Source organism: Engystomops pustulosus, chromosome 4, assembly GCF_040894005.1.
Source record: "Engystomops pustulosus chromosome 4, aEngPut4.maternal, whole genome shotgun sequence".
In the NCBI taxonomy this organism is placed as follows: domain Eukaryota; kingdom Metazoa; phylum Chordata; class Amphibia; order Anura; family Leptodactylidae; genus Engystomops; species Engystomops pustulosus.
In genome coordinates this window covers 144,978,701-144,997,667 of record NC_092414.1, presented here as the reverse complement: position 1 = coordinate 144,997,667, position 18,967 = coordinate 144,978,701, and the positions used below count along the sequence as shown (strand labels likewise).

At 40.0% G+C, this 18,967-nt stretch overlaps 1 protein-coding gene across 5 annotated transcripts in view; it reads left to right on the top strand.

Moving 5' to 3' along the window:
- Positions 1-303: 303 nt before the first annotated feature.
- The window catches only part of AP3B2 (adaptor related protein complex 3 subunit beta 2), a 48,158-nt gene continuing 29,494 nt past the window's right edge, over positions 304-18,967 (top strand). The window contains exons 1-6 of one of the 5 annotated variants that reach the window (XM_072147955.1): positions 304-502; positions 14,217-14,292; positions 14,379-14,453; positions 14,736-14,831; positions 16,215-16,375; positions 18,025-18,091. In XM_072147955.1, the coding sequence (XP_072004056.1) occupies positions 396-502; positions 14,217-14,292; positions 14,379-14,453; positions 14,736-14,831; positions 16,215-16,375; positions 18,025-18,091 (582 nt within the window). In that variant the 5' untranslated portion in view covers positions 304-395. Of the gene's footprint in view, positions 503-9,718; positions 10,694-14,216; positions 14,293-14,378; positions 14,454-14,735; positions 14,832-16,214; positions 16,376-18,024; positions 18,092-18,967 lie in introns of those variants that run through there. The other 4 variants (XM_072147956.1, XM_072147954.1, XM_072147952.1 and 1 more) reach the window with 4 other exon arrangements.

The window sequence follows — 18,967 nt, the reverse complement described above, 5'->3', positions numbered from 1 at the left end:
ACTAAAGGGGTAATTTGTCCTGGGGTGTTACTTCTAGGAGTGCCACATCCCTGGGGGTCTCTTCCAAATATGAGAAAACCAGCTGTATAAATGGACAAGTTACAATTTACTAATGCTGTGAATGAGATTTTTACTACATGTGACCCATAGAAGCACAACTTGTATGGATATAAAGCCAGAATAGTAGATTATTTAGGGATCGTGCCCCCTCTATAGTCTTGTACACAGCCCTGGGAGCTTACTGTGAGGTAATTGTGACGCGCTCCATATCACAGTGCGGCACTAATAGGGTTAACCCAATGGGGGGGGGGGGATTTGGAAGGAATCTCCTCCTCTGGTGACGTCAGCAGCGGCAGTATACTGCCAGGCGCTGTCCACATACACAGTGCTGAGCCATGTCCGCCAGTCCGGGGTACAGCGAGGAGAAGGGGGGCAGCCTCGGCGAGCCCGAATATGGACAGGACCCGGCCAGCGGGGGCATCTTCAGCAGCGACTACAAGAGGTACCGTGCACAGAGAGAGCCATGGCCGGCATAGGGGCAGCGGGCACAGCCCAGTACACTGGATGCTACATGTAACACGAGGTGCTGATTACAGCTCAGCCAGCTCCTAGTCCCCGCACACACAATGCGGCTTGTGCCGGGCTAGTGATGCGCCTGCGGTAGGGGGATGGTGCAGGAGGAGGCTCCATACATCCCTGGCTCAGGCCTACAGATGGCACAAAGGTATCTCACATAGATATCACACCATGTCCTTCTGCTCTATGGGGGCTATTATCTACAAACATGCAGCTTAGTCTCACATTTGGCCCTGGACAAGTAGCAAATGGTGGTGATTTCAAAGTGTTTGCTAATATATTCCCTTTAAATGAGGCTTCCAGGATGTTATCTCTCATGACATGTTCACATCTCAGATTGAATGATCTTAGTTTATTAAACTGTTTTTCAGGTATAACAATTGAAACAGAAACATGTCAAAACAAGGGAAGTAATACAAAAACACAAGATACAGGCAGGACACACAGGCAGCATATAGCTGATATATAATAAGACATAAAGGAAGCAATGGCTGTGCAGCAGCAGAGAATTAGGGGCCATCTGCCAAAATAATCTGGTCATATACGAAATTTCAGAGGCCATTGAAAATTACCCAGGGAGGCCTATGGTCCCCAAACTACCAAAAGGCAACCTCAACCTCGGGGTCCCAGAAAGAAAAAGAAGAAAGAAACAGAGAGGGGGAATCACATAAAGTAAGGGGAGGGGGGAAGAAAAAGAAGAGAAATAGACATAGCAAATCAGTGACCCATAAGAGCATCAATTCAGTCAAATAAATCCTGATTGCTTTGAAAAAGGAACCATGGCTCCCACATGGTGAGAAGTTGCACACCATCTAAATGTTTTAATAATTTTTTTTAGTTTTTTCAGTTTTATTGTGAGTCAAAGCCAAGAGTGGAGACTACATACAGTACATATATGGTTTTATGGAAAGATTTCAACATGTTCAATAGGCTCAAAAAAACTGATAAAATGAACCGGTTCATAGTTCATCAGGAACCTAACTTTCACAATTTGGATGAATGGTACAAAGCCACAATAGTTACATAGTTAATATGGTTGAAAAAAAGACACGTCCATCAAGTTCAACCAAGGAAGGGAAAGGATTGGATGAGGAAGGGATTTAAGGGAAACAATTCTATATAACATAACCATCAATGTTATTTAGGTGTAAAAAAGTCATCTAGACCCTTCTTGAAGTTCTCTGCTGTCCCTGCTGTGACCAGCACCTGAGGCAGGCTATTCCACAGATTGACAGTTCTTATAGTAAAAAAAAGTCCTGCCGCCTCCGGTGAATAAACCTAGTTTTCCCCAGACGCAGACAGTGCCCCCTTGTCTTTTGATTTGATTTAACTTGGAAAAACTTTCCAATATATATATTCATATAAATTATTAATGTCCCCTCTTAGTCATCTCTTTTCAAGACTAAATAAATGAAGTTGTTTTAATCTTTCCTCATAACTGAGACACTCCATACCTGTTATCGTTTTTGTGGATCTTTGTTGTACCCCCTCCAGCTCCAGGGCATACTTTTTATGGACTGGTGCCCAGGACTAGACAGCATATTCCAGGTTAGGCCGAACCAATGCCTTGTACAGTGGTATTATTGCATCCCCATCCTTACCACTTGACTCCATACCACTTGAGTGTGAGTGGGCTGCATGTAGTGAATATGCTGCATGTAGTGAGTGTGCTGCGGGTAGTGAGTGTGCTGCGTATAGTGAATGTGCTACGGGTAGTGAGTGTGCTGCGTATAGTGAATGTGCTGCATGTAGTGAGTGTGCGTTGAATGTGCTGCATGTAGTGAGTGTGCAGTGAGTGTGCTGCGTGTAGTGAGTGTGCGGTGTAGATGATTTTTGTGTATAAATAGCATCTGTTAACATTATACATTATATAACACTATATACAGCTATGAGTTAAATATTTTTATTACAGAAAATTAAATACTCCCCAAAATTAGTAAGAGGAGTATTATTACCCTTCTGGAAAAATGTTAGTGCGGCCTCTGGCTGCTAATGTATGTAGGGGTACACAGAAATGTAGATGAGGTGCTCACTAAACTGCAGACAGTTTTGGCAGGGGTACCAAATGCCAGACCTTCATCCATGATCTAACCAATATTAGTTCCTTTGGGCCCTTTTTAGGCTTGAGACTCCCCCTAGGTAACTGCCATGATTGCAGTCAAGACAGCTGCTAGGGGAACCACATTTACCCAGAGGTGTTTTGCAGTTATTGATCACTGTGGATAAACAAAGGGGACAGTAGGAAACAGATGGCAAATGAATAGGAGTTCAAACAAAAGGAGCTTAAAAGAAACAAGGGTATGATCCTTCATTGTTTCCAGGTATAATTCTGTGTTTGAGAAGTAATCATTAAGCAATTGTCAGTAATATCAAAGAAGAAATCTACTCCCTTCCTTTCCAAACTTAAAGGGATATTCTGGGTTCATGACAGGGGCGTAACGATCGCGGTCACAGGGGGTGGAACTGCGACCGGGCCCATTGGTAGGGATGGGCCCGGACCGGAGCTGTCACTTGATATAAATGGGGGCTTGGTCCTAAAATGGCTTAGTCCTGTTGGGGTCAATGTTAGAAAACTGCCATAAAAGTTTGTAAAAGTTATTAATGTTGGGTGGGTGATGGAAAACTTCATTTAAACAAAGCTTTTTGTACAAATGCAGTAGAAAAAGAAGATACTTTGGTCTGTTTTGTAAGTCAAAATTCTGGGATGTAAGCTGCCCATACCTTTCATACAGCCCAGGACCCATAGTGCCCCTGCCATTTTTAAAAATCTGGCTCACAATATCTGTATATCCTTTTAATGGGTCTATAAAAATTATTGTGACATCCTGAATGGTTTAGATGTATTCAGATAGATGCTATTCCGGATTTAGAGTGCATGTCATAAGAGACACAATGGGGCACACTTACTTACCTGGCCGACGGAGTTCACCCAAAATGCATTGTCCGACGATACAGCGCAAACCCTGTTAAATACCTGTCAAAGCTGCGCAAATCCCAAAAACCGGGCAAAAGTGCGATCCGCGACCGTTAGTAAATAAGCCCCAATGAAATGGAAGCTACATGATGAATAGTATAGATAGAGTCTGTGAGGTCCAAAATATCTTTGAAATATCAATGCAGCGGCCTAAATATGCGCAGAAACAAACCATACTGTCCACTAACTGATAAGAGCAACGCAGAGAGAATTCTATTTTTATAGTTATGCAAATCAGCTTTGCACTGAGACTGCTAACACAGGCTAAATATACCTTTCATTAGTGAAGGCTTTTCAAAAGCTTGTGATTTGCCATTTGAGAGTTAGCTTAGGCATCCAAATCCAAACTGTTTCTCCTTATTTCTACTGTATAAGTGTCCTCAGGTGCCTATACAATTTAAACATGCATTGTCAAATCGGCACTTTGCGAAAAATATGTGGGTTTTGATTGTGGTTTGTCCTCTCGGCATCTAAAAGGTTTGCCATCACTGGTCCAGGGAGATTTAGGGATAATATTGCATGACTATAAATTCCACAGTATACCATACATTCATAAACACATATTTGCTATTATCAGGGTATACTTACATTTTTATGTAGTTTTACATGTACATTAATGTTCGTTTTAAATTGAGGATATTTATTACTTTAGTAAGAGGTTTGATTACTTGCAACTAGATATAGTTTACATTGCCATAATTTCCATAACAAACAGTAAGATATTTTGCTTCTTCCAGTTCAATATAAAGACCAAAATGTCCACGTGGTGGTGCTTTAGATACTCTACATAAAACCTACTCTTCTCCCGAGTAGTTTACAGAACTGCAGCTACGAGCAAGGCACTGAATTTCTGCAAGGAATAATAGAGTCCATAAAATTATAAACTTAATTATTGGGGCATGTAAAAAAAGACAAAACTGAGCCATCAGCTAATTAATTTTCTCTATGGCAAGTGACTCTGGTCTCTAGTCCTAAGTAGAATAGGGGGTACCATAGGTTGTATGTTAACATATCCCATGGTTATTATATATATATTATATCAGGAAATGTAAGTTTTTCTATATCATTTTAAAAAAGGCTAATAAGCTTCTAAAAAGCATTAAAGGAAACCTACCATTTAATTTAGCCTCTACAAAGCACCACAAGTGCTTTGTAGAAGTCAAATAACATACCCAACCAAAGAAATCCAAGACAGCACTTAAAACCATTGACAGTTAAAGTATATGTTTATTAGATAACAAATCTAAAACCACTTAAAAAAGAGAAACAACACAAAGAAAATAAAGGGCTCACATCAGGTCACACTGTATACTAACAAAATATATGTAGAGCCTCACTCCTACTACACTGAATCCAATAGCCAGATCCCCCAGTACAGTGATGGCAAACCTTTTAGACACCGAGTGCCCAAACTTTAACCAAAACCCACATATTTTTCGCAAATTGCCAATGCGACAATTTAAGCAGGAACTTATTACTCCCTGCTCTTTCACAGGTTTAAATTGTATAGTTACCTGAGGACACCAATACAGTAGAAAGAAGGAGAAGAAGTTTTGATTATCATTGTAGCTTCCTTCTGGGGTCCTGGGACTGCAAGAGGCCTTGAGTCCTGTGTGGCGAACTCTACCCTGGGGTAATGGCAAGGGTGCCCATAGAAGGGCTCTAAGTGCCACCTCTGGCACCCGTGCCATAGGTTCGCCATCACTGCCCTAGTATATATCAGCAGAAATCCTGCTAGGCAGACAAAATCAAACAGGGGGGAGCAAGAGAACAGTATGAAAGTGTATGTATACAGCCGATCCACGATATGTTTTTGAGTAGGGTGCTTTGTCAAGGGTACACCCTCAGTGAATTAAATCCAGTATTAACCCCTTATCACCGACACTAGTTTTCAGCTCAATGACCAGACTCGATTTTTCAAATCTGACATGTCTCACGATAATTGGTTATAACTTCGGAACGCTTTAACATATCCCGGTGATTTTGAGAATGTTTTCTCGTGATACATTGTACTTCATGTTAGTTAATTTAAGTGATACGTTTTGCGATTCGTTCTGAAAAAAAGTGAAAATTTGGCAAAAGTTTGTAAAAATTCTTCATTTTCCTAGTTTGAAATGTTCTGCTTTCCAGACAGGAAGTAAAACTACCCAAAAAGCTTGATAAATTACATTTACGGAATGTCTGCTTTATGTTGGGATGATATTTTATGCATCCTCTCACTTTTCTAGGATGTTATGAGGTGCAGAACTTTAGGTGCGATGTTTCTTATTTTCATGAAAATTGCCAAAACTCACATTTTGAGGGACAACTCAGCTTCCAAGTGACTTTGTAAGGCCTAAGTAATAGTAAAACCCCATAAATTACCCCACTATAGAAACTTCACCCCTCAACGTATGTAAAACAACTTCTATTAAGTCCATTAACCCTTTAAGTGTTTCACATGGGTTAAAACAATATGGACCTGCGATTTAGAAACTATGGAATTTTTTTGGAACATACATTCATTTAGGCCAAACTGACATTTTCAGAATAAATTAAATGATGAAACGCACTGCAACGTTTGATGCCCAATTCCTCCCGAGTGTACTGATACCCCATATGTGGTGGTAAACTTCTGTACGGGCGCACACGGCTGGGCATAGAATGAATGGAGGCGCCATTCACTGCAGATTTGTATTGTCACATTGTACAACCTATACATTTTTATTTTTTTTTTGGAATGAGAACATATGAGGCTTATTATGTACGGGATGAGATACAATGTATAGATAATTCATTTTGGGGGTCTATAGCTTATTCATGAGATTTTATTAACTATTTCAAGGGGGACACAAACAAAATCATCAATTTTTATTTTGGATTTTTAGCATTTTTTTCCCCCGCTCACCGTAATGTAAAAATAATATTTTATCTTTATTCTCTGGTTCACTACGATTGCGGTGATACCTCATTTATATAGTTTTTCTTATCTTTGCTCAATTTTCCTGAGCAAAACCAATATTGGAGAATATCGCATTGTTTTTACTATGGACAACTTTTTAGGGCCATAACTTCTGTATTTTTCTGTTGTCAGATCTGGTTGAGGGCTTATTTTTTGCGAAAAGAGTTGTTCTTTTCAGTCGTATCATATTATGGAACGTAGCTTTTTTTGATCACTTTTTAGAACATTTTTTGTGATGGTGTTTGATGAAAAATTGTATATTACGGGAAGTTTTTCGTAGTTATTTTTTTCATCGTTCACCGAGCGGGTTCAATATTGATTTAGATTTATTGTACAGATTAATACGGATGCGGTGATACCAAATATGTACATTTTTTGTGTGTTTTTGTGTTTTATTTACTGTATTTGCATTATATGTGTAACTGGGGAGATTATGGGACTTTATTTTATTTATTTATTTAATTATTATTATAAAACAATTTAATCTTTTTTTTTTTTACTTTCACATATTTTCAACCTTTTGGCTTGAATAAGCGATCATCCGATCGCTTATTCAAGCCTTTACACTGCAATACACTTGTATTGCAGTGTATAGTGTAAGTAACTGAGCATGCCGCGCATGCTCAGTTACTTACAGCCGGGTCCTGCCAGGAAGGGAGAACCCGGCGAGAAGAGGAGCCGACAGCCTCGGGTCACTCGTCGGGACCCGGGGCAGCGGCAGGAGGGATCGGATCCCCCGGTAAGCACACCGGGGGGGTCCGATCCACGGGGGACACACTTGCACGCCGCAGTCATGCTTGACCGCGGCGTGTAAGGGGTTAAACACCCGGGATCGGAGTTTTTCCGATCCCGGGTGTTAGTGCCGGGTCTGGGCTGTGATATCACAGCCCGACACCGACACTATACTTACCCGGTGTCCCGAAATCTTCTTCTGATGCGGCGCCGTAGAAAGGCGTCGCATCAGAAGAAGTACCATTAATGGCCGACGTAGATTCCCGATAGGGCGGTCATTAAGGGGTTAAATAGACCCCTAGTCCCTCCCATACATGACATAAACCAATCAGCAGAAATATGTATCTGATTAGACTACTGTACATGGAGACATGCACTTCCACAATCCCAGTTGAAACTGGAAGTGACATCATTAACATATGATCACTATTCACTCATTAAGCATGTTATGCTGTGACAGCCTGTCATATTGCCCATGTTGTTATTGGTCTTGTATTGTACATTCAGTCTGCAATGATATGTTCATACTCATGTTATGCATGCTGCCACCTAGTGGTCAAAGTTTTTATTGTTTGATCATTTGCTTGCTGTATCTGTAAGCTAGCTATCCCATCATGCACTGTTGCCCAGTTTCTCCTCCTCTTTCTGTGACATCACTTCCTCCTTCTTCATGCTGTCCTCCATTTGTGACTGTAGCAGACATGTTCATCTTCACTGTGCAGTAGCAATGTGTTTTGACCTCATGGCATGTCATTTCTAAGGTAAAGACATTAAACTGAACCTAAAGCACATCCATTGCATCCTCCCTTCATGCAAATGGCAACGCTGTGGAATGAATGTCAGTGAGTTCTACTATCTTCCATCCAGTGCATACAGAGACTGCACTCACAACCTATCAGGGCCTTCTCCAATGTATATCTGTGGCAGAATACATGTCTTTGGTACAATAGCGCCATATTGGTTACTGGCAGTATCTTGCCCCCCAAAGCACTTTTAAACCTCCTGATACTTCCTCCATAAAACACATAAATATCATATAAATAAGTGCAATGCCCAAAATATAAACTTGTTTACAATTGAGAAAAAACCTGCAGCCTCCCAAAGTCTCAAATAGAGATTATTGGGACACATTGCTCCATGCATTCCTCCTATTTTCTTGGTTGGATTTTTAGTTGTGTTTCTGGCTTCCTTAAAACTATCCTGAGGTTTTCTGATGCAGGATGTCCAAAACACGAGTGGAATAAAAAAGGGAGGAGTATCACCTCTCAAATATATATTTTCACCCACTCCTGTTTATGGCTTCTAAAACTGCATCTGTAAATGTGAACGTGTGAATGCAGCTTTAGAATACCATAGGGTTGAATTTCCTCAATTACACCTCAAGGAATTCTGGTGCTCCATTTTCAGAGTCAAGAGTAGCAGGGGGAAACTGATTAAGATTGCTGTTTTGAGTTCCACTGAACCTGGATATACTTAGAGGCTCCGGCCTATTAGTAGATTCAGAATCAATCTCTACCAGGCCAGACCTGTAAGAGATTTCAGCTGTAATCTTCACCATTTTTCCAAAGGTGACTATAGTAAATACAGTGGGGCAGGGCACCACCACCGACCGCCCACCGCTACCTACTTACTCCCTACCACTCCCAAAGTGGCATACTGTGAGAAATTCTGACAAAACTGTCGGAAAAGGGACATATTACATTCCCTACAAGGCATAGTAAATTTCCACCACAATGATTTCACAACATACATGTAAGAGTCTTCAATAGTGCTGTGAACAGAAGTTCTGAGAGGTATCCAAATTGACAACAGTAGCTTTCTTAATGATCATAATGATCACTAATTCCCTTTGAAAGTCATTTTGTTACCAGAATGTTTTATGTTATATTCTCTTTATTTTGTTAAAATTATATTTTTAACCTATTTTAAACCAGCGAGGTTCCCTGACAATAAGCTGGTCACAAGTTATTTTATTTCTGGGATCTTTAAAAACAAGGTGTACGTTTCATAAAATTGGCAACACGGTAGAACCGTACACCATTTCCAACAAATTCCATATAATTTTCATATAAACAGGGAGGACCCGTGAGAACGCAGTGCCATTATCAGCTCTGGATAAGGGTCCGAACTCCTAGAATAAAAAAAAGATATATACATATATTTATAGCATTGTTTTCCGTCTGATGTGCCAATAATCTTGAAGACTGGGAAATGTTTTATAATGTCAATGGCTAGCATCACACTTTCTGTACCTAAGTCCAACCAGAGTGGTCAACCATAGTGATAATGTGTGTCTAGTCTAGTAATCAGCTATGTAGAGGAGGATAGACTATTCAGCGTGGGTATGGAGAGGATGCTGTAGGTGGGAGTTGTAGGAGGCCTTGTGTGCAGCACATCATCTCGGCTGAGTCATGTTCTCGGAGATGTGTGCATGTGTGGGAGGGGTGGGAAAAGCAGGAGGAGGGGAATGACCTGCAAACGTGGCTGGGAAATGACTGTAACAGGATCAGCTGGTGAAACAGGAGAAAGGAACGGAACACAGTTTTAGGATACAATATGGCAAAAAATGAACATATAAGATAGAGCAAGAAAGAAAATCAGGACAACAAGGTCAGATAACAATAACACTGTTTGTGGAGAAAGGGAATACACAGAAATAAGAGGGACAGTAAAATAAATAAGGGAGGTTGGTTTGTTAGGAGAAAAGGGTAAGGTATAAGGTAGTGAAAGAAATGACAAGGCTACAGGAAGGATACTGACAGAAATGAAATGAGATAGGTAAGGAGTGGATAGGAAAGGCAGGGGACTCAATGTAATCTGACCCTCAGTATAAAGACATGTGGAGCTTGTGCATAGCCCTGCATTCAGAGATGAGTGGGGCACAGGTAGACGGTAATGTCACTCTGAAGAGGACAGCATTAGATATGCTCTAAGGCAGCACATGGTTCAGTGCAGAACTATTTCAGGTTTCATAGTAGCATTTATACTATTGCATCTATCAAGAAATATACTCAGTCATCTTTGGATTATATTGGATCTCACTGAAGAAGGCTCCGTTATATATCTTACCAGACGTAAGAATCATATACACCTTTTCATATACACCAGGACCTAGATAAAAAATTTACACAAACTTTTGATCTCTGTGAATGTTCCCTTGATCCATGTGGCACATTTTATCAGGTACTGCAATATATTGAAATATTTAGTGCAGGCTAAAAAAACGCCTCAAAAATCAACCAAGCAGATATGAAGCCAATGCAGAAACTCCTGCAGTTGCCAGTGACAGCTGTGAATATGGTAAAGAACCACCGATCAGAAGAGGCAAAAAGTCCTGTCCTCACACCAGATGGAGGAGTCCAAACTTTTTACAATGCACTGCAAGCAGATGAGCTAAAACTGCTAAAGTCTCCAGAGACCGAAACCAGCGCCGAAAACAGTGGATCCAGCTCCCAAAATCAGCCTTTGCGGTATGGAGCATTTGAAGTTCTTTGTACTTGTAATGTTTAAGAAAAAGAATGTAACATTTGTTTGCATTGGTGCATTAGTATTTAAGATGTCATATGCAATTCAGTTTATTTAAAGTAAATATTAGATAAATTACGTAACATAATGATGCAACATATCTTGTGCTTTTATATGCTTTTAAACATAATTTAGATAGTAGCGTTGCCAGTGATATGATACCATACTATTATAGATGGTGTCTTCTTCTCTCAGTTTTTTCACTCTTCTATTCCCATTTCTGTACACCAAATACCCAGTCTGTTATATATGTTTCCACTGATGTAGAGATACAAATTTTTAGCACATCTTTGCTAAGATTTTACTTTAAGAATGAAGGTTGCAGTTTGTTGCAATAAACCGGACATGTCCTTCAATGGCTTCTATGCTGGAAAGTAAACAGAAGTGTTGAAAAGCAGATCTTTCCAGATCTGTCAGAATCAGGTAGAAGGCAGTCAAGTAGGTGTAAAGGCTGTGGATACATTTTGGTCATTTAAAAATGTTGCCCAGTTTGACTTTGTATTACCATATATAGCAGGCTGTCTGGTGAGTCCTCTTTTATATAATATCTGCCATATGAACTCTCTGCCTGCCCTTGTCTACAGTGCCCCCCTTAAAAATCTAAGTTGGCTTCTTAACACCCATGAAAATTAACTTCTATGGAAAGGCATGACAGCTTCCTGGTCAAAAGAGTTGAAATATGATCTGCAGATTCAGCTGTCTAAACTATTTTGAGAGGACAAATGGTTGAACATTTTTAATAAACAAATACAATAAAACATGTATTTATAACCAAAAAGTTGTCTTCAGGTTTTAAGAATCCTAAACACTGATACCAATAATGATGATATTGAGTATTTAGCTCTCTGGTGACTGATCTTACAATATTGATGGCAGTGCTAGACATGAAATCAGAATCAGAAGCCTAACCTATTATTAGCTGGAATAGTTTAGATGTTGTCAGTGTAAGTGACATAGAAGCAGAAAAGCTGTGGGCACAGTATTAAACATAGTCATAGATGCATTAAAATGACTGGTTTATCCTATGGCGTATCCTAAGGATGGTATGGTTTAATGAAGGCATTCTAAATTTCTTAATAGTAAGAGGTGAGAAGTCTCACACAGTAATGTCCATTCCACAATGGAAGCGTCAGACTCACTGGAATGTAATCTTAACGGGGCTGCATGACAGCCACGTTCACTGAACAGGACTCAGAATTTCCAATAAATTTCTTATTTTACAGTCTCAAACCTTATTGTTACTCCATAACAAAACTCAAATGACCTGATATGCTATGAATCTAAAGCCAAAACTAGGTCCTTGCCTTCACTGAACTTTCTTCACTAATGTTTTTAATAATAATAGTCAGCGTTGTCAGCGCATTTCTTTATGTATTCTTTAAAAATGTGGTTTTGTAACTTTCTTATACTATGAATTAATTTCAAGTATTACTGGCTACAGCACTATATATATACTTTAGCATAATTTTCTGGAATCTTATACCCATAGTTGCTGTGGATACCATGTCAAGCATTTCTTTTATGCTGGTGTAATAAGAAACTCCTAATAAATATTTCAAAACTTAGTGTCAAATTTTATAGTAGCAACAGACTGATGACACTTAACACTTTCTTTCCTTTCCATCCATTAATTATGGAGCTGTAAAACGTAAGGTGCAGAAAGTTATGGGTTCCTTTATAAAGCAAAATATTCTCATATGCCATAGTATATATAGGGGTTTGGTATAAGTCTCCAAGTATAATTGAGGATACGGAAGAACTGTTGATAAGTCAAATAGATGCAGCCTCAAAACAGGGTAAAGTACTTATCATGGGGGACTTTAAGCAGACTGGGGGAAGAAACATGTAGGTCCTACAAAAGAAGAAGGTTTTTGGCATTAGCAAAAGACAATTGCCTGTCACAACTGGTACAAGACCCAACACGAAGGGGGACCTTATCTTCACCAATAGACCCTACAGGTTATCAAAATTACAGGTTGAAGGTTCAATATGACCTTTAGAATAGGGACAACAGGAACTCTTAGAACTTTAGAAAGGCAAATTTTCAATAGCTAAGGGAGGACATTGTGGGAATAGACTGGGAAATTGTTGTTAAAAGGACAGGTTTTATTCCTCAGGACTCAACATAGGAAATGTGGTACTAGTATTTTAAAAAGAGATCATGGAAACTACAGTCCTGTTAGGGACCTGGATGGCTTTCTGTAGAGCAATAATATCACATCTTAAGGGAATAAAACTTATTGTAAGTAGTTTCTGTTGATCCAGGGTGTTATTGTGACCACCATATTGTCGGTCGGAAGTATTTTTTCCTTACTTTGTGCAAATGTGCCATGCAGAGTTTTTTTTCTTCCTCTCAATCAACACTGTATAATGTAAAATTAATAGATTGGACTTGATGTCTTTTTCTAACCTTATTTACTATGACTAATAACATTTTTAATAAATAAGAGTAAAAGGAAGTTATCTTGCCCAAAGTAAAGTCATGTCCATTCCATGCAGACCTTGGGTAGGCTGGATGTCCACATTGAGGTTTTTTTAGGCAACTCTTTAGTAGATCATCATATGATGGGGCTATTTATTGGAGCATTTTTAATTTGGCTTGAATAAATATATAAAAAAACTGGATGAGTAAACACAATTTTCGACAATAAGAGAAATAATGAACCCAAGATAACTCATAACTTGCCATTTTTTCATGGCATAATTTGCCATTTACGATTACATGTAGGCTAAGTGGAAAAAAAATTCTAAGTTTTCATACATCTAGCATTCATACATATAGTCTTACCACAGCTGTGAATAAGACACATGTTGCATGGCATTAGAAGTATGGCAGCACATAGAGGCACCATATGTAATTGTGTTTCAGAAATAGACTGTTATACAGGCTCTGTGTTCTACTTCATCGCTGAGACCTTATGGAGCCACTAACATGGCTGCAGCACGTACATTATGTGTCTTGGCCATCTTGAGAAGGACATATCTCAGTGCAATTGTATGTGGTGAGCCAAAGGCTGTATTTTATTTTAAGCTAGGAAATATGCAAAGAAGTTATCCTAGATGGGACAAGGAAAACCAAGCCTCTTGCTACCTTGTAAGGCAGCCCCCTTACCACCAAGCATGACTTTCAGGAAGCGTAATGACATGATGGGAAACTAAAGCCAAACCAGTATATTTATTTTAAGCTATATAGGCCATCCCGGGTTCGAATCTTAGCTCCACAAAAGTTAAAGCCTCCACAAACTTTATAGTGCATTTGCACAAAACAGAGGGGGAGATTCATTATTGCTTCTCCGACAGTTTTCTGGCGCAGAAATCATATGAATCTCCCTCTCCCGGATGGTTTTGGAGTTTCCCACTAGATTTCCCACCCACACTCCACACTTTTTTACCTACTGATCACTGGTTATTCTTTTCATGCAAACATGTGCTTCATACATCATTTATTTTCTTTGTGTTTTAATTCAGACACGATGACTTGAAAGAAATGTTGGACAGTAACAAGGACTCCTTGAAGTTGGAGGCTATGAAGAGGATAGTTGCCGTAAGTGTTTTTTAAATAATTTAGCATTTATTGATTTACTGGATTTATAACAAAAATGATCTAAATATATTTATTTTTTTTATTAGATGATAGCTCGAGGAAAGAATACATCCGACCTATTTCCAGCTGTTGTGAAAAATGTGGCCTGTAAGAACATAGAGGTAAAGTGGTGGTAGGATAAATGAACACAAAACATAGAGAAAGGGTTTCTATTCATTCACAACACTTAAACAAACCTTTTTTCAACACTAAATGGAAATGGGACAGCCCTTTTTAATTCCTGTCATTAATCCCTCTTATTACTGTCAGCAATGGTTGCTTCTATCGAGTATCTATAGATAACACTCATATTTTAACATCTGGTTCTGATAAATGGTAAAACTGTCAATCCGTTATTTACAGTGTGCTATCAAAATTATGTAATTTCTAAATTTTTGTTTTAGGTGAAGAAATTGGTGTATGTTTACTTGGTTCGATATGCGGAGGAACAACAGGATCTGGCTCTTCTCTCCATTTCTACCTTTCAGAGGGGGTTAAAGGTTGGCAATGTTATTCTTCATTGCCCTATTTAACACAATTTATCATTCAAAAATCGTATATTACTTAAAGTAGGTATGTCCTAACTCCCTCTATAGTAGTGGATCTGGTGTCATTGTAAAGATGAGAATCCCATTGTTTAAAACACAGTGGGGCACATTTACTAAGAATGGTGCAAACTGCTCTAAGCGTGGCTTGCCTGTGTATAATGCAGGGTGCACCAGATGATTTATGGCACGCGTTCTTCATGAATCTGGTGCTCACTGAACTGGCCCGACAGAGTGCACCACTTTTTTTCTGGTCTATCTTTAACATGGGGCGTGCAACACACTTCTGTCAGAGTTGCAAGATAAATCTGGCGCATTGTCTGACTGTGCACCAGAGCGCCCCCTAATTTGTGTTGCATGAAGCCTTGTACTGCTGCACCACAAAACTGTTGTGTGCAACACATTTGTGGTGCAGACACTTCTTAAATACCTGTGCAAGCAATTTGCACTAGAAAGAACATGCAAAGTCCACCAGAAAACTAACGAAAAACCCTTAGTAAATGTGCCCTACAATGGTTTTGTTAGCTACACAACTGGATATACATGCAGTTAAAGGACGTCTATCAAAATCAGGCATGATAAACCAGGGACATTCCTCATAGATCCAGTTACCATGAATATAATAATGAATATACAATAACCATGAATAATCTTCTTATATTTGTTATCCATGGCCTCCTTGCTTCTAAAGTAAACTTTTGAAATTTTTCTAATGAGCCAGAAGGGCTTTGGGTTGTTACTAGAGCCACTCCGTGCTGCAGCTTTTCAAGCTGTTACACTATGCAGGAGCACTTCCCCCCACTGAGTGCTGAAATTTCTTCTGCTGCAGTGAGATTAAGTCAGGCAGAGGAAGGAGGGAACTGCTGGAACAGCTATACTAGATATCACACAAAATCTATCAATAGAGGAACCAGACAGTAAAATAGCTTTTATTAAGGATCAGCCTGATCCAGGAGCCATCATACCCTGAGTCTGCCCAACGTGCCCCTGAGGTCTTTGACCATACAGTGATTTTTTTTGAAAGATGAAATTTGTATCTTAATAATTACACAATGATTCTATCTGCTATACACCCGAAGGCCTTCCCCTCCCAGTTTCCAAAAGTGATTGTTCTCATTTGTGCTTTTGACTTTGAAGATGATTTTTGTATAGGAAATGAGTATGTTTTAACAAAGAAGAGAAGGAAATATTATAAATTATATTTCATACTATACCTGAGGGAGCTGATAGTTTATTGTCAAATCTGGTGACAATGTCCCTCTAAACCCCCCCTTTAACTTGTGAAATCAAATGGAGCTATATCCTGTGTTTTGACATTAACTATGTTTTCTATTGCAGGATCCTAACCAGCTGATCCGCGCCAGTGCTCTGCGTGTTCTGTCCAGTATTCGAGTGCCAATCATTGTGCCAATTATGATGCTCGCAATAAAAGAAGCTGCTTCAGACATGTCTCCTTATGTACGAAAGACAGCAGCACATGCTATACCGAAACTATATAGGTAACACCATGCTACTTCATATGGTTTTGCTTATGTAATGATATTAGAGTTACTAGCTCCAAGAGGCTGTACCTAAATAGAATAGCTCTTAAGACTCCCTACCAGCAGTTTAGACGATACAAAGTTGCAGATAGTGTTAGGTAGTAGCCCCAGAGAGCTGCGTAACCATTCATTTGTGTGTGTTGTTAGTAGAAGCAGCAGGACTGTGAATAATGCATTTATATTCCAGGATTGTAGCTGGAATACAGATTTCATTTTTTCTGTTGCTGTTTTCCTATATTTTTTTGTACTGTGCGACTACATGTTTATTGAAGAGCTTTTCTGACACAGTCATGCCCTGTTATAAGCCAGTATACATTAAATATCAATGTTCTTAAAGGGGTTATCCAGCAACATACGAGTTAACCCCTATCCAGTGTGCAGATAGCACTCAGCAATTTCTGTCAGCGCCATAAAGATGAATAGTATAGTCGGCGCATGAGCGACAGTCTGCTCTCTTAATCTTGGACCCCTGTTCTCGGGATCTGTGGGGCTCCTATCACTGAGACCTCCACTGAGCCACCAATCAGCTCCTATACTGTGGATATGCAAATGCATTAAAACAAGTTTCTGCCAATCCATAGTTATAACAGTGCTCACTGTACATCTCTAAGGTAGATGTGCATGCTCTGCTCTATCCTTATTGGGTGTACCTACTATCGCTAGAACCCTGGTACTTCCTAATGTAAATTAGAATAGTAGTAACAAGCAGGTCTGGCACTATTCAAAAAGTATTGTATAGAGCATTCATATAAGGCCCCATACACACGTCTGTCTAGAGGACGTATTTATGTGCGTCCCCCATAGACGATTATGGCGCCTGGGCTCGTTATGGTGAGCACAACAAATGCTCACCATTCTGAGCCATAGCCTCAAAAAGATGGATTTTTCTCTATCTTTGGCCGCATCAATGGCTGTGCAGCTTCTATTTTCTATGGAGAGGGGCGGGGGTGAGCATCACTCACCCCTCCTCCTCTCCCGCTCACCGACGTACGTGCATACGTTCGTGTGTATGAGGCCATAAAGAGTAATCCAGGGTTGTGTCTGTAGCTCCCATTATACAGAACACAAACATGCATATGACTATGATATCTGCTGGTTCGTTTTTGAGAAATTACATTTGTTTTTGACTTTTAGACATCTGGAGCCCATGTCATGTGGGCATCTGAAGCAGCACCTCCAGTCATGGAGTCACCATGTAAAATACTGCTTACAGCATCCCTTTAATCAAGTCTAACAGGATTTCTCTACTGTTAATGTAGTTTTTAATGTTAAATTATAGGAACATAAAAAACTAAAATAAGAGAATTACCAGATTTGAGGGCATGCTGTGAATTTTCCATATCCATAGCATGCCAATTGTGCTGTGGACTTGTAGCAGATGTTAGCTGTAGATTTCATGGTTTCAAATGCAGGATTGGATTCATGACTCCTTCACCCAAGCATAAACATGTAACACCATGTAAAATGTGTAGATTAATCAAAAATTATGTCAAAAATGTATTGTAGTCTTATGAAGACTATTGTTTTGTGTGTACAAAACAATATGTCCCTAAAAAACTCTTTATGCCACTGTGTTTTTTATTGCTCACCATATAATTCTTCCACAGCTTGGATTCAGACCAGAAAGATCAACTTATTGAAGTGATTGAGAAACTTTTATCTGACAAAACCACGGTAAGTCTATTGCTGCATTGGATAATCCCTACATGTTAGGGATAAAACAGACAAACTTGGTAGGTCTGTGATTCACTGACCTGCAGTGGCTCGAATTTACAGACCTACCACAGTGCAGGGCAAGGGACATCATAGAGATTTATCATGCAGGGAGTCCCTTCTTCCTTGTCAAGTATCAGCTCAGAACTGTAATCATGTCCATGGATCCATTTCCTACTGATTTGTGTCTTGTAGCATTCAGATGTTCACCTGAGCATGCAGGGCCGGATTAAGGGTGGTGGGGGCCCCTGGGCGCAAAATCTGGTGGAGGCCCCCACTGAGTGCAGCGTGCATACTCGTCCTCCTGCTCACTATCCACTATCCCCGCAGTAACACCGCTACATACAGCCGCCTCACCCCCAGTAACACAGCTACACACAGCCGCCTCATCCCCTGTAACACAGCTACATACAGCCGCCTCGCCCCCAGTAACACAGCTACATACAGCCGCCTCATCCCCAGTAACACACCTACATACAGCCGCCTCATCCCCAGTAACACACCTACATACAGCCGCATCATCCCCAGTAACACAGCTGCATACAGCCGCCTCATCCCCTGTAACACAGCTACATACAGCCGCCTCATCCCCAGTAACACACCTACATACAGCCGCATCATCCCCAGTAACACAGCTACATACAGCCGCCTCATCCCCTGTAACACAGCTACATACAGCCGCCTCACCCCCAGTAACACAGCTACATACAGCCACCTTATCCCTAGTAACACAGCTACATACAGCCGCCTCATCCCCAGTAACACACCTACATACAGCCGCCTCATCCCCAGTAACACACCTACATACAGCCGCATCATCCCCAGTAACACAGCTAC